Here is a 22105-nt window from a genome sequence, read left to right on the forward strand (position 1 = left end):
TCAATATTCGTCCATGGATTTATTGTTTTCTCAAAATAGGGTGTGGATATTTGAAAAATAAAGTAAAAACGAATCAGCTTATTTTAAGAATGATCAGACGGTTTGTAATCAAAAGAGTAACAAGTAATATTTACAAATGAACTGCAAATTATCCTGTACACATTATCTTGTCCACAACAGTCACGTATAACACGCACAAGAAAAAAGATTGAAAAAAAAGACCGACCACACACGAAAATGAAAAATAATAATTAATCGACAAGCACAAAAAAGTTGTTCCCTTTTATCATTATACAAAAAAGCAATGCTCTCAGCTGCTTTTTTTTGTTGTGGAGGAGTGGTGGTGGAGTTGGAGCAGAAGGAAATACGGGAAAAGTTCAGTTTCGCTCGAGAAAACATTATAAAGATGACATCGCTTTTTTTTCAGAATTTAATGACGCCCAATTTGGGAGACCGAGTCCAACGCGTCATCTCGATACAAAATAGAATAATAGCACTGAGAATTTGTTTTTTTTTTGTTGTTTTCACCTGTACAAATTACACTAATGTCATCCAACTGACTTGATAATACAGACGCACACTTACGAAGACACGATGCGCTGTGCCACAAGTTGCCATAGACGAACACTCACACTCACTCACACATACAAAGTCGATTCTAGCAGAATTTTTCTTATAAGATAATTTTTACTTTTTAAAAAATTTTCAGTGTTCAAACAAGGTAAATGAGGAAAATATGAAGGAAGATCAGGGCGAGAATAGAGGTTTTTTTCCTTTCAATGACACGCATTCACGCACACACAAAAAAGAACTGTTGACGGTTTGATTGTGGCAAAAAATTCAAAAAAAAAAAAAAGAAACACAATAATCATAAGAGTTGGGTAGGTTGAAGTGAGGAGACGGACGTTTAGGAACGGTGGTGTCCACCTATTTGGGTATGTTTTCCTTGTTACATTTATTTACAGGATTCGCATATTGGGGCTCAAAATAAAGAAATGAAATCCAATCGTCAATCGCACTGCGAAGAGAGAAAAAGATATAAGGGAGGGGAGGAAATCGTAGGATTGAGCATTTTAATTTTTTTTATTTCAAAACCTCCCAAGTTTTTATTTCCTCAAATTCGAAGAACGGTGGTTTTGTTTATCGCCAGTCGTTGCCTCCTAGACGCTTTCACCATATGTATATCTTTATAAGGTCAAAAAACACATCCAATCTTTGATGCTCTCCATAACTCGTCGTTGTGGAGTCTACTTTCTAGACTGATTTGAGATCCTGAAAAAAAAATGTCGTTCGTGATCCACAGAAAAACACCTCTTTGCCGCTTGTGTGTGCCCCGTAAAGATTTTACATGCATGTGTGATGGGAATTTGTCCACTTTCTTTTTTCGCCATTTGAGAGAAAGGAGAAGTTTTGGTAGTGTGGTTAGGACAGAAGCGGCGGGGTCGGGATGAACGCCTTCCAAAAGATTCTGCCAACTAACTTGCTATTGCTTGGCTCGCAGTCAAGGTCACTTAAGAATGTATAACAAACGGAGAAGAACTCAAAACAAAACAAGAGGAAGCTCCTAATACTGAATACCCAAGCTTTTGGAAAAAGCTCTTCTCCGGATCCTAATGCTGTATGATGGGCCATGATCAAGTCCAACGATCAAAGTCCCTCGACAAACTTGGAAAGCTGATCCTGCGGCGTTTCCAGCTGCTGCTGCTGTTGATCCTGAACGTTGCTCATCATCTGTGACTGCATGAGGGCGTCGGACGGGTCGTGGCCTCCTCCAAGCTGTTGGTGTTGCTGCTGTTGTTGCTGCGCTGCCACTGCGGCTACCATCGAGTGATGAGGGGACTGCGTGGCCATCCGAGGCGAAGGAGCTGGCTGGCGCGGAGAAGGCGAAGGACCGAGCCGGGGCGAAGGATTGGGCTGCGGGGAGCGAACCGTCTGTGGTAAAGACGACGGAGGCGGTGATCGGACGGTATGCATCAACTGTTGTTGGGGAGAAACGTTAGGAGGTACCATCATGCCGCCTTGTTGCTGCGGCGAAGGCGACATGGTCGGAGGAGGCGTGTTTTTCATCTGCTGCTGCTGCTGCAAAAGTTGTTGCATCGTTGGCTGCTGTTGCCCGCCAAATTGACCCTGGTTGTTGGGACTCATGAACTGGTTGCCATCTCCGTTGCCTCCAAAGCCGTGCTGCTGTTGCTGTTGCTGCTGAGGAAAGCCACCCATACTCGGTAAAGGCTGCCTTGCTCTTGGCCCAAAATGCTGCACTGGAGGTGGTTGTTGGAAGCCCTGTTGCTGCTGTTGTTGGTGCTGCTGCTGTTGCTGCTGTTGCCTCTGCATTGCCATCATTTGTTGTTGGTGCTGTTGTTGTCTCAACCATTGCTGCTGCTGTTGCTGCTGAACCGTTTGTTGTTGATTCGGTGGACCTACAAGCGGAATACCCGGTTAACTGTCAAATCCATTTAAAAAACAAGATCGAATTTTCTTACCTGCATTCATACCAACATTGCCCATCATACCAGGCGGACCAGTTCCTTGTTGCATGTTTTGTTGTTGGGGTTGATTTTGCTGCTGTTGTTGTTGTTGCTGCTGTTGTTGTTGCTGCTGCTGAATATTCTGCATGGCTGCTTGCATTCCTGGTTGGGCTTGCATGGCTTGTATGGTGTTGGCCATCGGACCTTGTTGGCTCTGTTGGTTAGGGACTTGTTGACCCTGCTGTGGTTGCTGGTTTTGATTTTGCTGCTGCTGTTGTTGGAGAACAGAGCGTTGCTTGATGAAGGCTGCCATCAGCTGGGGATTGCTACGTAGAATCTGCACTACTTGCTGTTGCTGTTGAGGTGTGCTTGGTGACTTGAGCGTCTGCAAGAGTTGGTGGAGGGCTTGTGGCAGAGGGCGCTGGGCTCCTCCTGGACCAGCAATTCCACCCGCACTCACAGGTATCTGCGCCAAAGTTCCTGGCTGTATCTGCGCCTGGGGTTGTTGTTGAACGGAATTGACCTGTTGTTGCTGTTGCGCAACATTAGGTCCGACACCAGGAACTCCACTTCCAGGACCCATCATGGCTCCTTGCGCATTGCCCATAGCCATAGCAGGTGATGCTTGGCCTTGTTGCTGTTGCTGAGCTGCCATCATGTTATTGGGAGCCATGGGCCGCATCTGTTGTTGCTGCTGTTGCTGACCCATAACTTGATTGGGCCCTGCACCTCCTTGAGCAGGATTGACAAACCGAGGTCCTCCCCATTGTTGGTCGCCACCCATGCCCATGCGATTCCCTTGCATATTGTTGATGGGCATGCCGCCACCTCCCATGCCACCCATTGGGTTTGGTCCAGAGGGTACACCTCCAGCGACTTGATTGACTTGCATACCGGTGCCGACCATATTGCCCGGCATACCAACAGGCTGCATGTTCATTGGACGAGGGTGCTGCATCATCTGAGGAGGAGGCATCACCATCGCTGGATTCACGGCGCCCATACCACCGACCGATTGCTGTTGTTGCGGATGTTGAGGTCGGATACCCCCAATAGAGTTCATCATTCCCATGCCACCTTTACCGAATCCTCCTTGTTGAGGCACTTGACTGGCTGCCTCTTCTTGGACCTGCTTCACAACCTATACAATTTCCAATGAATCAATTTTAAACTCGAGTCGAGGGTAAACAAATTTTTAAATCATTTGGTTCTTTAGAAAAAATGTGAGTGAGGTGAAATACTCGGCATTCAGAAGAATCACCGATTTTGGAATTCACTGCAGCTTAATTTAGCACTTAGAATTTGATCAATGATGCATTGCGAGAGCGTCATCGACGTATTATAACGGATCATAGTGCAATCTTCAGAAAACAAGAATCAATCAAAGTGCAATGATTTACCTGGAGAACATTGGCGGGTGGTGTCTGCGTGGCTGGTTTCATGCCGGCTCCTGGTTGATTGTGATGAGAATGGCCACCGATGCCCATCATATCTCCAGCTCCGGGGCTCTCTAATGGAGACGAGGGGCCCATACCCGAACCCATCGGTCCGGGCGTACTCGGCCCTGTCCCGCATGCCGATCGAATACTCATAGACGAAACAGCTGCCATCCTTCTCTTGAGAAAATGAGCATGTTGAAGCCTCTGCTGTAGTTGCTGTTGTCGCAACTTTTGCCGGATGTTGAGACAGAACGGCACCATGCATTTCGTCTCGGTACAGTGTTTGGCATGGTAGCAACACAGGGCGATCAGTTGTTTGCAAATTGGGCAGCCGCCATTGGTCTTGCGTTTGCAAGAACGCGTGTGCGTGACAACGCGCTTCATCTTCTGACAAGACGGCAAGCGGCAGTTGGCGTCGCGACATTGGCAGGCGTGAACAAGCGACTGGATACAACGTTGGATGGACAACTTCCGAGCTTCCTGTGGGTTGGCCTGTTTGGAATCGGAAGGAGACGAACCATCGTCCAGATCGAATCCCAATTTCTCCATTTTGTGATGATGCCCATCTTTCTCGTAGCAAGGAACGCACAAGTCGAAATCGTCGCAGACAGTGCAGTGGAATCGCGTTTCGACTTGGGACTTGCAATTGTTGCAAGTGTAGACAAAGCGGTCCGTTCCTTGGTTGTGCAGATCGTACAACATGGCCATGGATGAATATTTACAGCGACGAAGGGAAGAAAATTCGTAGTGCTTGTCACGGGCTAGAGTGAGGAAGGCATCACGGCCGTCCATCAAATCACACTGGATGAGTGGATCAGGATCTACGACTGGTCCTAATGAAGCAGCCGCTTGCACCGAATGCAACCGGATCACGAAAAACACCTCTTTGTGCTTCTCCATAGTAGTGAAGATTTTGGTCGAGAGGTCATTGCCCGTCTGTGGGGCGTTGGATTTTTTGTTGTTTTTCCGGTTGTTTGCCTTGGCCTTGTTGGATTTCTTCGCTTTCTTCTGGCCTTTCTTTTTACCATCCGGTCCTGCTTCCGTCTCGTCTGTGCTGACGGCAGCCGCAGCGGCCTCCAACGCTTCCGCTTGACGTCTCTTCTCTTCTTCCTCTTGATCCATTTCGCGAATGCTCTCCTCCAAAACATTGGGCCAAAAGTCACCTTCGAAATAAGGGAGTTCGGCCGCAGATTTTAAATTATCCTCCATAGCTTGCTTGAGGATGTCTTTGTAATCGAGAACGATTCGCTCAATGATGCCGCGATCAAGCATCTTCTTGTACCAGTCCTGTAGCCGTTTCGGCTTAGGAATGCGCTGATCGGGCGGGTGGCAGTGGAAGATGTAGTCGTCGCCCTCTGACGGTGGACAGGCCCAGATGTGCGCCATACAATAGCCTAACTGTTTGACGTAGTCCAGGTAACCGAGAAGAATCTCGTGATAGACGGCAGTACGGAATTGTTTCGGCCTGAAGAAATGGACCGAATCGAGGTAGGCCAGATAGACGCGTCGCGTGTTTGGACTAGGACTGTCCGATCCGTACTCTTGTACATGCATACCGAAAAAGCAGACGTCGGTTCCATCAATTTCCTCGAAGGCGAACAAAGCCTTTGCCCTGTATGGGAATGTCTCGCACATTTCTCCGTTGTCGACGAATCTACTCTTCATTCCCGGCTTGACTTCGGTGATCTTGTCAGCCGAAGCGACGACTCGAATCGACACTTCACCTGCTCCCGCCTCCTTCTTCTTCAAAAAGTTGTTGACTCGATTCTCGATGAACGTTGATAATTTGGTGGTTGGCAACCGTTTGGCACCGTACTTGTTCTCTTTACGCTTATCACCGCGTCCTTTGAGACAGTTGTCGCAGGTGAAACCTTGCGGCCAGATGCAGTCCATGTGAAGGACGCATATCTGATGCAATTTTCTTCCGCACTCGCCGCAATCGACGAACGGCTCCAGATCTAGCGCGTCGTTCTTCAACTCGGTGAACTGCTCTTTTCGAATAACCGTCGGTGGCTGAGTAGGATCGTCGCCAAGAGAGACCGTGTCTCCGGGAATGTCATTGAAGCATTTGAGGCAGTAAGTGTAGCGATGGTAACTAAAATATTTGGCATCACGCGGGATGGAGCACAGCTGCTTGCCGTAACAGCAAAGCACCTGCGGATTGAATGTGTACTTTCGGCCGCAACAGTAGCCTAAAGATTGCATGACTGGATCGATTTCTTGCTCAAATACTTCAGAAAGCTTGGTACAGCATCGATAGACTCGCGACGTCTTGCGGTTGTAAAGCCAAGCATTGTCAAACATGAGCCAAACATCGTCGACATACTCCCACGGATCCTTGTATTGACCATTGTCGATCTTCCGCCGAATGGTGGCTAAATCCATCGGTTTCTTGATTATGTCAAAGTAATCGGGAATGCCAAGTTTGTGCGGATCGACCGGATCGCGGAATGGGATGGAATCGGGGTCTTGACGGTACAACTTCTCTAAAGTTGGCATTAATGCCTGACGAAGCTCGTCGGGTGAGAAGACGATTTTGCCTTCCTTCTTCGGGCGGATCAACGGAGGTATGGCAGTTGTTGGTTTTGTGTTAGAGCTGGCGCTAGCGGAAGGGCCCGGCGTCGTCACAGAAGAATCGGAATTGCCGCCGCCAAAACCTCCACTTGGTTTCACATCTGAACTGCTGGTATCGTTCGTATTGCTGGCCGCTGAAAGAGGTGTCGATGGCTCCTCTTTTTCTTCTTTGACGCCAGTGAGACGAGGTTGTAGGTGGCTCGACGAGGAGCTGTCGTTGTTAAAATGCCCATCATCCATAGGTTCCGTCTTCATTTCTGGTTTTTCCTCCTCTTTGATATCTTCTGTTCCTTCCATACTACTGGAAACGCTGGCTGGAACATCGATAGGCTCCGTTTTAACCTCCATCATTCCCGAGTCCCGACCGTCAAAGGCATCGCCGTCCTGTTGCAACATTTGCTGTGGATCCGTCTCCTCCTTTTTCACACTGAAGTACCCTCCAGAGGGCGTTTCGTGTTTCACCTCGGTCTTCATACCGCTGCCTCCGCCGCCCGTACCGCAACTGGCGTCACTCATGCTACCACCAGCGTGTAAAGGAGTAGAGTCCGACATTGGCATCGTGCTGGGTGTATCAGCAAAGCTTCCGCACGGGGTGTTGGGCATGGGCATGTTCATCCCTTGCTGCATATTCGCTGAAGGCATCCCGTTCGGAGTCATCCGCTCGTTCATATGCTGCTGTTGGTCGGAAGACTGGACTGATTGCTGTTGTTGCTGATGCTGTTGCTGCTGCTGCTGCTGTTGTTGTTGTTGTTGCTGCTGCTGCTGCTGCTGTTGCATCATCATTGGATGATTAGGTTGTTGTCGCTGCTGTGGCTGCTGCTGCTGCTGTTGAGACACTGAGTATGGAGGAGCAGGCATTCGGTTACGCATCTGTTGTTGCTGAGACGCGTTTTGGTTCATATTGGCACTGGGAAAGGGCGAACTAGCGCTCATAGGAGTGCCCATACTACCGTAAGGCGACAATCCAGGAAGAGGAACAGTTTGATTGGGTGGCCCAATGTTACCATGATCCGGTCTTATTTGCTGCATAGACATTCTCTGTTGCTGCTGTTGCTGCTGAGCGAGTTGATTGGGCACTTGACTCATTCCCACTGGACTGGGTGGTATGGGAGTTGGGTTGCGCATCATCATTCCGCTCGTAGGTGCGATTCCTCGTGCCCCCTGCCCAGATTCCCCAATCCCTGGCATATTAGGCCTCAAACCTGCGTTATTGCTTGGTGGTACAGGTTGTTGTTGTTGCTGTTGTTGTTGCTGCTGTTGCGGAGGTACTTGTTGGCCAGATTGAAGATGGGAGAGCGCGGAAGGAGGCTGCTGTTGCAGCGGCGTCGTCGGCGTAGAAGTAGGCGTTTGCTGAGCTTGTTGTTGCTCCTTGCGCTTTTGACGCTTCTCGTCCAGCTCCTTTTGAATCTTGTAAATCTTCTCAGCCAAAAGGTGATAATACTCGGAGCGGGAATCAGCCATCTTGTACATGTCACTTTCGACTTTCCGAGCATAGGCCACCAAGTTGTGCATCCGTTTATCCAACATTGCCTGTGGATCGGGAGTTGGAAAGATGGCCAGAACGAGTTTCTGAACCAAGTGATTACGCAGATCGGGTGACACCGACTGATGCCACTCTTTAGACCCTTGAACAGGATCGGCTGTGACCTGACTTGGCTGCAGTCCACCAGGCAAGGGAGTTGTTGAATTTACCGGGCTCATCTAAATCGAATAAAGAAAGGGAGTGAATGAAAAAATATTCTGCTATGTAAAATGCATTGTTTGAAATCATACAATGTGCTCAATGTTGGATGCGTTGTCTGAGATGGAACCCCTAATATTCCTTGCCGTGGTGGAACCAGCGGTTTGCTGCTGAGATTGCAGCGCCGCGTTATGAGGAGGGCCACGATTCATGGCACCAGGAGGAACAGGTTGCCCAGCTGCGGCGACGGCTGACGGAGGGTTATTTCCTGCTAACTGGGCATTGTTCATTGGAACCATTGAATTTTGCTGCTGTTGTTGGGGTGGTAGTAAAGGCCTCGGCATCCCACCTACAGCGTTAGGAGGAGCCTGAACTCCTCCGACAGCACCGCCTTGATTCAATGTTGGTAGGATACCTTGACCGGGTGCCGCAGACGATGCGCCAATCGAGTTGGAACCAAGACCGACATCGAAACCGGCAGGACTCGGTTGAGAAGCATTATGAGGAGCTAACAGAACGAAGAAAAATATTTGAATAAATTTCTCCACGAAAAATGAGCAAAAAAATTGTGGTACCTTTATTCCGATCTGCCTGTTTGAGAGGCAGGCAGACGGGGCAGTCGGAACGATTACAGTTTTTCCAATGAGAAATTATCTGCCGCGAAGAGGAGCAGTGAGGTACTTGGCATGATTTTCCCGCCTGGCATGTCGTCATGTGGTTCAAAACATTTTTCATTGTCCGGCAGTGTGGAAGGGTGCACTGTGGTATCAAAAGATGAACCAAAACCATAAGGACACATTATTTAAAAATTTTCGTCGTCTATTCAACGCACCTCTCCGTTGGCCTGGTTCTCTCTTCGCTGGCACTTGTGAGCGTGAAGAAGGAGTACAAGTTGCTGCTGGATCAGTTTCCTTTTCTCGGGATCGGCAGTTGCTGCCGCATTAGCTGCTCCTGCACCACCGGCCGATCCTGCGGCGACTGGCACGACAGGAGTAACAGCTGGGCTTGGCGCTGCCACTTGAGGAGCATTAGCGGCCACTGGTGTGTATTGCTGCTGCTGTTGTTGTTGAGGATGCTGTTGTTGGGCAGAAACCATAGGAGTCTGAGTGACAGTGGATGACGCTGATGATACCATCGGCGCTGAAACCATCGCCGCTGCTCCACCAGGCATCATAACTGGTCGTGCTGACATGTTGGGATTCATATTTTGCTCGCTATTAAACCTCGGTTGTTGTTGTTGCTGCTGCTGTTGTTGTTGCTGCTGCTGCATGGCATTTTGCATTGGAGGAATACCACCATTAGCTGTACCGATAGGTCTTTGCTGTTGGGCTGCCATCATAGCATTTGGCATGTTCGAATTAGCAAAGCCATATTGATTGGAATTGGTCATCACATTCGAGCCGGGCCCGGCATTTGGGCCCATGCCTCCCATTCCACCAATTCCCGGTCCCTGTTTTAATCGAGTTGGTTTAGCTACAAAAGTAAGAACAAGACAGAGCAGAATTTCTTACCTGCAAGCGAGGTCCTTGAGGATTCATCCCTTGTATAAGCTGCCCTCTTAATGGCGTTTGTTGTTGTTGTTGCTGTTGCGGCATCATATTGTTAGGAAGGCCTCCAACAGGCCTAGCACTGCCCATCATGGATTGTGGGCCGTTGTGTAAACCCTGGCTCATTTGGCCGGCATTCATCATGGACCCGGGTGTCTTCATCGACACGTTCACACCACCCATTCCAGTTGGATTCAACATGTTATTCATTGATTGTTGCTGCTGCTGTTGTTGCTGCTGCAACGACTGCATCATTTGTGGGCCATTTCCCATAGAATTCATCATGGGCATTGGGGCACTGCCAGGCGGTGAGTTCAACTTACTATTCAGAGGGCCTTTATTTAAACTACTATTAGCCATGTTCATGTTGTTTTGCCCAATTGCACTGCCACTTATCGCACCACCACTCATATTGTTCAGCGAAGCTTTGTTTTGCATTCCCATATGAGGAAGCTGGTGATGATGTTGAGCATCCATTGATCCATTTTGTTGCTGCTGAGAACCAGGTCCTAAGCCCATCGACATTCCCATTCCAGGATTGTTAGGGCCCATAGACTGGGGCCTCTGAACACACTGTTGTTGTTGTGGAGGCTGCTGTTGCTGCTGCTGTGGCTGGGCAGTCGGCTGGCTCACATTAGCAGTAGCATTACTCCAGCCCCCTCCTGATGTGTTGAAAAGCTCATCAGGCAGATTGCTTTCAAGATCAAATAGTGGATTCCCAATCATATCTATAAAGGAATAAAGATGGTTAGAATCAGAGGATGCAAGTAAAACGGTAAAAGTTGACCCAACTGTCAAACATGTGACAGCTTGACAACAATGGACCAAGTCGATTGTCAAACTCTAAGAATAAAGCTGTATTTATGCATTTTAAAAACAAAATGGTGTTATACCTGATGAATCAGTAGAGCAGTTGCCAATAGCATCATTCAGTTTGGGCCGCTTGTTAGGCGGCCCTTCAATAAGGTGTTCAGCCATGACTTTCTTTAGGTTAAACCAAGCACCTCTTCTGCTAAAAAAGACTCATCGCACAATCTTCCCCACCAGCAGCACATGACACTTGGACAAGTAAAGAGAGGTCATAGAGCACTCTTCTCCACAGCCATTGAGGATGTATGGATGGGAGAAAGACAAGACAGGTAAGATGCTTTCTTCCGAAATTTTCCTTTCTTCAATCAATTAAAGCGTCCAACGCGCCGGCCACTGTATTAATAAATGTTGGTGAATCACTTTGAGGGCGGTAAAACGGAGCCTTCCAGAGAGGAACTTTAGCTTCTTCCGTCGACCGTGCAGAATTCAAGCCTTCCTTCACGGCAACGGCTTTCACTTCAAAAAAAAAAAGAACAACCCCGTCCCACTGTAGTCGTCCGAGGATCTCCACAGTAGGGGTCGCCGCCAAATTTTCAATTTTTATGTAAACTTTTTTTTCGACAATATAACAATCCGTTAACAATCAGCGGCACTACCTAGCATCACGAGGTGAACGATGACGAAAATTTTCCGTTCACGATTTACTTTTTCTTCTCCTGCCACTAGATTTTCTACATTCTTCTTCAGGGACTCGAACAAAATGGCTGCTGTTGATTTCTTAGCTTGGATCTAAGGGTCCAACTCTGGTGGCCAAAGTCGTAAGTTTTAGACAATTTTTCCATCTAAATAGACGCGATAGAGATTTTTGCGATGCAATTCTCAATAATTCTTATCATTTCATTTGATTTCCTAATTTTTAATCATTATTTTCAAATATTTTGCATTCTTGAAACAAACACAAAAATTACATGAAGTGTCAAAAAATTTTACTCAAGCTCATTATAATTCGTGAGAAGCGAATACGACGTTGTCAGGTTCTTCCTTGATTTCATTGTTGTTGAGCGCACATTTTCGATGGAACTTTCTCTGGCGCGAAAAGTTGTTCAGTTACTCTTCGATCTTCGTCATTTGCTCGCAACAAACAGCTAAAAAATAATTAGAATGGGGAACTATATGTTTGGTGAAATCTTTGGAATAAAAATGATATGGCTTCAATAAAAGTAGCTTCGTCGTTTGCCTGTAAAATTTTATTACTGGTTAAAAAATAGATGTGACAGATTTTACTTATTTGTAGATTTTGTAAATTTCAAGATTTTTACTAAAATCTTGATTAAGATATTCGATGAAAAATAAATTATAACAGATTTGAAGCAAACGTCTTTAATGGGCAGAAATAAATTCAAGTGCGAAAGCACAGAACATTGCACACAGAATTGACACAGAATAGCGTCCACAAATGAATCATAAATATCCGCTTAATTAAAGAAGCAGAAATCCAGCTAATCTGTAAAATATAAAAATGCACACATGAACCGCACCAGTATGAATTATTATCAAATCAATCGTTTTTTATTTTATTTTTTAATTACTATTTTGCAAACAAGAAAAGTTTGTTGACCTTTCGTTAAAGTAGATTGATCCAGCGGAAAGTGGTATCCAATCAAATCTGTCCTGACGTGGAAGTAATAAATGACATTTTACCTCAATCGGGGTTGATTTATGTACGCAATAAGCGGTTTAAACCAGAACTTATGACTACAACAAGCGAATTGTAAAACAACCTACTTAATAATAAAATGTTGGAAAGAACAACTTTGAAAAGGTAATACATTCGGAAAATTTACAACCAGCATATTTTCATACAGCCTTGGATTCCTCGTGAGGGTTGTAACTTACAATGCAACGTAACAGAACATTTGGAATAACATCTTCAATGTCGAATGTCAAATATTCGACTACTGGTACAGAAAAAAAAATCTTGCTCATTCTTCGGGACTATTATTCAATTCTTGTCAAGTTACTTTCGTCTAACCGGTAATCAAAGCGATAATGCAAGATTGACGCGATGTATTTTGAAATTTTGTAAAAGTTGAATTGAACCACTTTTTTTTTTTTATTGACTGGCATCATTTCTAGATCTTTAATCGTCAAGTTCGAAAAGCCAAAAAATAAATTGTTGAAGCAAATAATTTCCCTTCTAGAAGCCGGGTTCAGCAACCTTTCAGATGGCTCTTACCAAATGACGTCATGATCGAAGAAAGAAATGGCGGCGGCCGAAGAAGCTCTCCAGTTTTGCAAAATCATTATATCAGTCATGTATTTGTCTTGTTGTCACAACCTGACAAAAAAATATAAACACAACACACACAACTTTTTCAAATAAGATCCTTCAGAGTTCAGACGATCCCCTGTACTTTTTTGACAAGTTGTAAAAATGTCAATTCCATTAATAATTTGCATTTTGGTTTCTTTCTCTTACACGTTCTTATGGCAACAATATATCAACGATACAGTTTTCATAAATGTTTTCAAAACTAAAACTAATTGGTTTTATTGACTATATTTCCCAAACTTTTTCTAAAATCTGAAATAGCCAAGTTTGACAGCCAGCAGAGTTACCAAATGGCGATGTTCCATGGAGGGAGGGGAAGGAATGTGGCAGATAGAAGGAGCGGCTGTCTGTCTTAGTCAAGACTCCTCCCACACATTCACGTGAGAATATGATGATACAAAACGTTTTTCAATTAATCTCTTTTAAATGAGAAAATGACGAAAAGGTCTTGTCACCAAATCCATGAAGATTAGTTAACGTTTCATATTATCGAAAGTTTTGTGTTGTGGCTAGTTAGCCCCGTGTGTAAGTCGGAGGTGAGCAGATGAAAAGTGAAAATGTTACTCTGAGCCTGTATTAACTGTTTGCTTTGGCTGCCACTGTATGCACTCGCTTACCGACACTTGTGCTGAAATATAAAACTATGGTATTGTTTAATAACACTTGTCTGTTGTGATGGCTCTTATTCTAACACCGTAACTTTGTTGTTAGCATTCTAGTTCCACTGTGAAGGTCTCTAACTTCAAAATATCACCCAGAATTCACAACTGGATTTGACAACTCTTGGTTTCGTAGCCCAAAGTTGTTAAAACAGTATTGCTAACAAGTCATATTCTGTAGTAATGCCAACCGATGGGCTGGACCACCACAGATGGGCTGGACCGCCACAGATGTGCTGGAATGCATGTATGTGACAATAGAACAAGCTAATGCTTTCCACTCACCATTAGTAACATATACACAGATGACTTTAACCCTAGACAGTTTTCATTCAAAAAAAGTTATTCGTTGACCTTCTGTGAAGGGTCTTGCAAACCAATCAAAAATATTGAATTTTGAGAATGAGACGTATTTTTTCCCATATCTTACCCTCAACATTCAGGTTGGGAAAGTGATGAGCAAAGATGACTAACCATAGTGCAGAAAGGGTGAGAATCCACCACCGCAACATCCTTACTGCTCTGCCTCAGAGGCCGACAGTCAACATGTCTCGCCGTTCATCTTGCCGAAGCGGGAATAAGGATAACATGCGAAAGCATTCCTTGCTCTTCCACCGGGCTTCACCGTTTTGGTGGATCCCTCGCTTTGACTCGGACATCCTGGAGGGTCAATATTGGCGGAGCACGTTTCCACAAATTCGTCTACGTTTCCAGCTCGCTCTGCTCTACGTTTTCATCGTTTCGCTTTCCTGGTGTGTTTATTTCAGCGCCGTCACAATCCATCATTGGCTAGCCTTCGCCGTCTCCTGCCTTGTCATGCTATTCCTTTCTGCATTGGCTTTCTGTCTTACACTGACATCAGTTTACCAAAATCACCATTTGCTCTTCTCCTGCCTTATGGCCATCTCCGTCTGTTTGGTGACACTTCCCGCCCATTTGACGTGCCGACATGGTACCATTATCGAAGGTGAAGTTTCTCCTGCCGGCCTACTCGCCTTGTCCATGGAGGCCCTCTTACTTATCTACACCGTAATCCCGCTACCCTTATACATGTGCATCGGTATCAGCAGTCTCTATTCCGTGGCTGTTGAGGCACTCTCCATCTTTGTGGCGTCCTGCGAGACCAATGCTGCCGCAACTCTTGTCCGAGCGTTACTTCACTTGGGCGTTCATCTTATTGGCATTCATATTTTCATTATGACTCAGGTGCGAATGCGTTGCACCTTCCTGAAAGTTGGACAGCTACTTCTCGTTCGGTTAGTGCTCGGCCAGAAAGATTATGATCAACACAATTTTATTATTCATTACCTTGTTTCTTATTATTTTTTCAGTCGAGAACTAGAAGAAGAAGCGCAATTAAAAGAAAAAATGATTCGTTCTGTTATGCCTCCAAAAGTAGCTGATTGGCTAATGAAAGACGGCCATGGAGACGATGACCTCGATGAAGACAACGACGATCGGTCTAATGAAGACAAATATCGTGGCAGCAAGCTCTCGTCTGGAGTCAACGATCAGTTACGAACCATATTCCGTCCCTTCAACATGCATCGAATGGAAAATGTCAGCATTCTCTTTGCTGACATAGTAGGTTTTACGCAAATGAGCTCCAACAAAACGGCAGAACAACTGGTCGGGTTGCTAAACGATTTGTTTGGTCGCTTCGACTTGCTGTGTGGTACACATGGTTGCGAAAAAATTTCAACATTGGGTGACTGCTACTACTGCGTAGCCGGTTGTCCGGAACCACGACTGGACCACGCTGGATGTTGCGTCGACATGGGCCTTAGCATGATAGAAGCTATCGGACGCTTCGATGAGGAGCGTGGTGAGAATGTTAGTATGCGAGTTGGCGTTCACACTGGCACCGTACTATGTGGTATAGTCGGCGTCAAACGATTTAAATTTGACGTTTGGTCGAATGATGTCACTTTGGCTAATCAAATGGAGTCGACAGGGAAGCCCAGTCAAGTCCACGTATCGCAGGCCACATTTGCTCTACTAGACCAACAAGCCTATTTCTCCGAGGAAGGGGCCGTCTATCACGGTTTGTTGTATACAATTGCTGAATGAATCATTCGATTAGTTTATTTTTTGTTTTTCAATAGGTTTGAAAACTTACTTTGTTTTGGGTCGGAAAAACGATTTAAACGTTGAAGATACTACAACTGCTGAATTTTCGGCTTTGTGGTTGGATGAAACTGACCCAACGATATCTTTGCCGTCTGGTTCAGGTGTCCCTTCTCTTGTCCCAATTAGCGGAAATAACGTGAATGCTAATGCTAACAGTAAAAAAGCCAATTCACTTCCCAGTATCTTGGATATTTTGGATGAAGTGCCCACTAGTAGCGATAGCAACTGCAACTTGCCATGCGATTCCGCCCCACTGAGATCGTCCCGCTCTGTGAGTCAGGATCGTAAAAAGAAAAATATCCACTATCATGCCCAACGTTCACAGCAGGACGAGTTATCTCCTTTGTCTGCAGGTAAATTTTTTACAGACACACTTTTATATTAATGAAGTTCTGATGTTTTCTATTACGGCACTTTGTTAGCTCCGATGTCCGTGGAAATGCGAAGTAGCAATGCGATCGTCTGTCCAGCTGGTCAAAATGGTAGGACAGATGAATTGTCGCTCTTTCCGTCCGTTGAGTCCTTCATGAAAGCGCAAGGAGCTACTAGCACACCCAACACGTTACAGCGCAGACCAACTGCCTCTACCGCTTCACAACTTGGCACAGGCGGTATCGCTGATATGGAACGTTCACCTACTAGTATGAGTCTGGCTCTCTACAACAAAGATGAGCTGGCAGAACTGGAGGGTGCCGTAACAGAAAATAGTGTCGGGCTTCACGCCAGCCTCAGTCGATTCCATCAACTTCGGAAACAATCAGATTTGGCCATGATCCGGTGCATTCAAGAAGACGAGTCCCATCGTGTCTACTTTATGCGTCCGCCTTTGAGTCAGGTCACACTGTTTTTCATCGACGCTGCAATGGAAAAGGTATATCCATTAATATATTTGGTTTACATCATGAAAACTATTGTGATAAACTTGTTATTTTTTAAAAAAGGAATATCGAGCTCGAGCTCACCAACCAGACCAGCCAGGGGCTCGCTTAACATTGGCCTCGCCAACTTACAATACCTATCTGGACATCTTAGTCTCGGCCGTAACTTTTGTGCTGATTTCGGTGTCATGCTTCGTTCATTTTGAATTTTCATGGCCGTGGGGAGTCGTCTTCGTCTGGGGGGCGCTGATTTTGTTGGCGACCAGTGTCGTATTCCTACACAACTTGTGTCGCGAGGATGCAGTTGGCCGGAATTTCTTCTCCATCGTTCACAACTGGTGTACTCGCTGGTATTCGTGGCACGTCTGCGGTGCTCTGCTCATGAGCTTACCTGTCTTGGCGGTCATGTCCAACTTTGGCTGTCGAGTAGTCGAAGAGAAGGAAGAGTCCAGTCGCATATTCTGGTATCTCTTTTTCTTCAGTCTGGTTCATTTTTGCAACTTTACACAACTCAACTGTTGGATGAAGAACGCCTTAGCTGCCCTGGCCGCGCTTCTCCTCATTGTCCTCGTCTCCACGCCCGTTTGTCCCTGCGATTCCATTACTCTCAACACCAATTCCAGTGGCAGCAACGACGGAATTCCCAACTATGGAGAAACAGACTATGAGAAAACAGAGCTGGCTTTATGCTACGAGATTATTTTACACCTACTTCTGCTGCTGCTATTGGTCTGTTTCTTGAATCGAGAATTTGAAATCAGCTTCCGATTGAGTTTCCACTGTAACACAGTGGCTGCCAGGGGCAAAGCCAAAGTGCAAAATCTGAGAGATCAAGCTGATTGGTTGCTGCATAATCTACTTCCCCCGCACGTTGTCGAGAGAATGAGAGCTCGCCCCGGTTATTCGGAAAACCACCGCCAGGCCGGCATCCTGTTCGCCAGCCTTGTCAACTTCAACGAGATGTACGACGAATCGTATCTAGGTGGGCGCGAATACTTGCGCGTTCTTAATGAGCTTATTAGTGATTTCGACGAGCTTCTTGGCCAGCCTCAGTTCAAGAATGTTGATAAAATCAAGACGATTGGTAGTACTTACATGGCCGCATCGGGATTGAACTCGGAGGTTCGTTCACGCAACTCTCACCGTCATCAGCATCTCTTCGAACTGATCGATTTTGCCCAACAGATGCAATGTGTTCTCCAAAATTTTAATCAAAATCTACTGGAATTCAACCTGATTATTCGCATCGGCTACAACTGCGGCGACGTTACGGCCGGTGTCATGACTGGAGGCATCGGAACCATGTCCAAATTGCATTACGATATTTGGGGCGATGCCGTCAACATTGCCAGTCGGATGGACTCAACTGGTGTTCATGGACGAGTTCAAACGACAGAAGCTTGCGTTCAAGTTCTAGAAGAGCGTTACAATTTTGAAAAACGGGGCACAGTCTTTGTAAAAGGCAAGAATGACATGAATGTCTATCTGTTGTGTGAAAAGAAAAAGACATGCCTGTCATAAGCCTGCCCAACTGAAATCAAAGCTGCCATTTAACAAAAACGAAGAGAACCAATTACCTCTAAATCAAGTGACCCTCACATCACGGAGGTTGTGCCATCCCGAAAGTCGTCTCTAGTTCGGCTTGTCGATTGCTAACAATGTTTTTCTCTTGAATTAAGATGATAACAACTAACAATCGCTTGCATTACTGTTTAATGTCATTGTTTGTTATACCATTCCCTCTTAACTTCCCTCGCGTGCGCGATTGCTGTATCAATCACTAGAACTTTAATTTGTTTAGATCTGATGTGGTGTGCATGTGATCGATGTTTCTTCCAATCTCCGTCAACGAAATCGCTGCCGTGCCTTTTGAACGTTTTTTTTCTTTTCTTTCTTTTTGCCTTTTAAAATCAAAAATGAAACTATTCTGCCTTCAATGTGGTTTGTACTAAAAATAATGCCAAACTATTTTAACCGTGTTCTTCCGTTTTACCGCGTAGTGCCGTTTGCCTGCGACCAAAAGATGTGTGTTCTTATTACAGTGATTGTTTGTAATGTACAGGGATAAAAGATAAAGATCTGAATGAATCCCACGGCACCGATTAAACGCACGGATACTCGTGCTTTAACAAAATTTAATATCGCTGTTATTTAATCTATTTCATTATGCGTTAAAAAATCCGAAGCCCATAACAGACAAATCGACCTACAATCCTAAGTGGCAAATATGACATCTATCAGCTCATTCCGAGCCAGTCACTGAAATATTTTTAACTAGTAGCTTCCCTTCGTTGAGCGTAGAGCTATTTGGAGAGCCCTTCAATCGATTCGGGCCAAGACAAAGCACGTCCGACATGGAGCGTACACCTGTAAACAAAGTGTTTGCTAATTAAAGACATTGTACAATCTCGGAGGATAGTATACCATCAATGAATTAGGATGTCCTCCAAAAGGTTCTTCAAGGGAGAAGAAATCAGTATTATGGTCCAATCGTCCGTGACCGCCAAACTTCTTGTCATCCGAGTCTAGCACGATACGATATTTCCCAGCGGTTGGTATGGCAACACGGTAGTCGGTATAGCTTTTGGTTGAATTAAAGTTGAAGACAAACACTAGACCAGCTCGATCAAATGAGATGACTTTGTCTCCTTCGTGCTTTGTGCTCACGTAAGCCTGCAGAAATGAAGAAATTGAAATCACTCAAGTTAAGTATTGCTATCAAAGTTATTCCCGTTACCGGATCCTTTTGAAGCCATCCGTATTGTTCTTCTAAATGGTTCATTGCAGCATCGAAATCGTTCAGGAAATGATATTTGAGTAACGGATTATCAACGAGATTCCATTGTCTCCGAGCATAGTGAAACGACTCGTTGTTGCCAACGCGAGGGAAATCCAACCATTCGGGATGGCCAAACTCATTCCCTAATTTTGAAATACTTTGAAATAAATTTTCTTACAAAACCTTATTCCATGGATAAACAAACTTACCAATAAAATTGAGATAACCTTCTCCGCCCAAAGCGTGTGTAATGAGCCGGATCATTTTGTGCAAAGCCATACCGCGATCAATCACTGGCGACGATTGTGATAATACCGACATGTTTGTGTACATTTCCTTATCCATCATCCAAAAAGCGATTGTTTTATCACCAACCAAGGCCTATATATATTTTGAAATAAACCTTTAACAAAACTACATTTTAATTAAGTAAAATTGTATCGACCTGATCGTGCGATTCAGCGTACGCGATGGTTTTCTCCATCCATCGTCTGTTAGTCAAAGTGTGAACTAGGTTTCCAATGTCCCAGTCTTCATCTTTGTATTCTTTTAACAATTGGATCCACTTATCTGGAATAGCCATTCCCAAACGGTAATCAAATCCTCCACCGCCTTCACTTACTGGTCTGCACAAAGCTGGCATACCAGACACATCCTAGAATTGACAAGGACTATTTTAGGACCATTTTCAAAAATTATCTCAGAGCAAACTATAGCAAAAAATTTAAAATTTACGATATAATACTTCAGCTATAGTGATGACATCCGGATAAAATTCATGCAAAATATTGTTTGCCATCATTAAGTAGCACACAGCATCGGTGTCTGTATTTAAGCCAAAATATTCCTCATAGTTTCCGCTAAATCCTTGGCCAATTCCACGTGAGTGGTACAGCATAGATGTGACACCGTCAAAACTAAAAAGGGCAAATAAAAGGCATTATTACATGCACAACAACTAAACAGTAAATCACATTTACCGGAATCCATCGAACTGGTACTCTTCCATGTACCACCTTAGATTAGAGAGCAAAAAGCGTAGTACCTCCCAACTAAAGAAGAAATATCACATATTAGGTCGAAACTAAAGAAACAAACGATAACAAATAGATTCTTACTTTTGGTAATCAAAAAGTCGACTATCCCACAATGCATGTTGACCTCGCACACCTCCATGAAAAAAGCAAGAGTCTGTGCCATCAAATCGATTGAGACCATCTAGAACATTTTTGGAAGCGTGAGAATGGACGACATCCAGAAGAACGATGAGACCATGAGAATGAGCTACATCCACCAACTCCTTCAATTCTTCAGGGGTCCCAAATCGACTTAAAATTCATTCCTCAAATGTTAAATCTTATTTTAAATAACACTTTTTTTTTTAAATACCTTGAAGCTGCATAGAAGCTGGTGACTTGGTATCCAAAGCTACCATAATATGCATGCTCCATAATAGCCATTAGCTGAAGAGCGTTGTAACCTACGGTTATCAGATATAAGGCGGATGCAATTCACTTTGCGCTTAAATTCATTCCCTGATTCCCAAATCATTACAATACCAAGTTTTACTATGCGCGGGATGACATTTTCTCTAAATTCCTTGTAAGATCCAACTTTTCCTTCCGTGGTGGCGATACCTACATGGCACTCGTAGATTCTAAGACTATTCGGTCGTTTCGGGCGCGAATGCTTAAATTCATATTTCTAATAAAAATATTTTAAATTAATTAATATATCAGCACAAAAGAAATGATCTTTTCTTTACATGTTGTGGATTCCAAACCACTTGTTGGTAGGCACAGCCTTCATTGGGTGGGGGCTGAACAACATAAGCTGCCCATGGAGACAATCTATCCAGCAACGATCCATCTTCTGTTTCAACGACTACCTAAAAAGAATATACTATTTAATTACTCCATAATTTTAAAACAATCATTAACGGATGTAGAACTACCTTTATTTTAGAACCATGTTTGATTGGGCAGGTTCCATCCGGATTTGCAGGTAAATGCAACTGCCATTTTCCAAAGTCAAGTTTCTCATATGGATTTCTCTTTTTCTCCCAGCCATCTGCAGCATTAAAATCATTAAAAAATGTTAGTCAATTGTAATAGAAAATTTTTAGAACAGATCATACTGAAATCTCCATAGAGATACAACTGACGAGCTCCAGGTGCCCATTCTTTGCATGAAACACTATTGTCTTCACCAATATGTATGCCAAATGATTTATAAGCTGATGTGAATTTATCAATACCGCCTTCACATTGGCAAATTTGTTTCTTCAACTTTTCAAACCTAGCATACCTAAAATAAACACAAATTACATTCAAATGTTGGAATTAATCACGTGTTTTAACTGGCTGCTGTCAAAATAACTTACCTTCGCCGAATCTCTCCTTCGTGGGGTTTCAAGTAAGAATCTCGTTCCAAAAGTTTTTCAATATCTGGTACAATAACACATTCGTCGACTTGTTTATTCACTTCTGTTTCCTTGGTTTTCGATTCCATTGTCTTGCTGTGTTTACGAAACGTATGACAGTCACGACTGCTATCGACTGTTTCGTCAGTAAGATCTGAATCAACTGAAGGTCTTTGGCTTTTTGCCAATGCTCAATGGAGAGGTATTAATAATATATGCACAAGGGACATTAATCAAAGCCTAAAGTGCATCAACGATGCACGTGTGTCTTGTAAAAACAACCAATAAGAGACTAGAGAAAACAGCTGATCCACGGTCAGATTTTTTGGCGGCATTACAGTCAAGGTCATATGATATTCGAATTTTGCCAGAATTTTTGTAATAATCGT

At 44.5% G+C, this 22105-nt stretch overlaps 3 protein-coding genes across 7 annotated transcripts; 1 reads left to right on the forward strand and 2 right to left on the reverse strand.

Moving 5' to 3' along the window:
• Positions 1-78: 78 nt before the first annotated feature.
• Positions 79-11334, reverse strand: LOC124196043 (CREB-binding protein-like). 2 transcript variants are annotated; one of them, XM_046590829.1, is made up of 9 exons: positions 10600-11300; positions 9671-10434; positions 8992-9609; positions 8735-8918; positions 8252-8667; positions 3866-8179; positions 2481-3606; positions 2008-2417; positions 79-1932 (listed from the first exon to the last, which is right to left on the reverse strand). In XM_046590829.1, exons 1-9 carry the CDS (start codon positions 10682-10684, stop codon positions 1648-1650), a joined length of 8202 nt encoding a protein of 2733 aa, XP_046446785.1. In that variant the 5' UTR covers positions 10685-11300; the 3' UTR covers positions 79-1647. The 2 variants fall into 2 exon arrangements, with proteins under 2 accessions (XP_046446785.1, XP_046446784.1); XM_046590828.1 differs by having other exon boundaries at positions 79-2417; positions 10600-11334.
• A 1350-nt stretch (positions 11335-12684) lies between these two features.
• Positions 12685-18649, forward strand: LOC124196045 (adenylate cyclase type 9-like). 4 transcript variants are annotated; one of them, XM_046590831.1, is made up of 7 exons: positions 12685-13494; positions 13560-13754; positions 13951-14763; positions 14839-15551; positions 15613-15990; positions 16060-16508; positions 16579-18649. In XM_046590831.1, the coding sequence occupies exons 3-7, from the start codon at positions 13973-13975 to the stop codon at positions 18034-18036; spliced, it is 3789 nt and encodes a 1262-aa protein (XP_046446787.1). In that variant the 5' UTR covers positions 12685-13494; positions 13560-13754; positions 13951-13972; the 3' UTR covers positions 18037-18649. The 4 variants fall into 4 exon arrangements, with proteins under 4 accessions (XP_046446787.1, XP_046446789.1, XP_046446790.1 ...); XM_046590833.1 differs by having other exon boundaries at positions 13560-14763; XM_046590834.1 differs by lacking the exon at positions 13560-13754.
• A 5-nt stretch (positions 18650-18654) lies between these two features.
• On the reverse strand, positions 18655-22017 carry LOC124196048 (1,4-alpha-glucan-branching enzyme-like). The gene is made up of 14 exons (XM_046590837.1): positions 21678-22017; positions 21432-21601; positions 21249-21364; positions 21060-21182; positions 20854-20998; positions 20684-20774; positions 20413-20622; positions 20275-20346; positions 20040-20211; positions 19740-19949; positions 19504-19675; positions 19253-19437; positions 18940-19188; positions 18655-18882 (listed from the first exon to the last, which is right to left on the reverse strand). The coding sequence occupies exons 1-14, from the start codon at positions 21803-21805 to the stop codon at positions 18835-18837; spliced, it is 2091 nt and encodes a 696-aa protein (XP_046446793.1). The 5' UTR covers positions 21806-22017; the 3' UTR covers positions 18655-18834.
• Positions 22018-22105: the final 88 nt, after the last annotated feature.

Source organism: Daphnia pulex, chromosome 6 (genome assembly GCF_021134715.1).
Source record: "Daphnia pulex isolate KAP4 chromosome 6, ASM2113471v1".
Classification (NCBI taxonomy): domain Eukaryota; kingdom Metazoa; phylum Arthropoda; class Branchiopoda; order Diplostraca; family Daphniidae; genus Daphnia; species Daphnia pulex.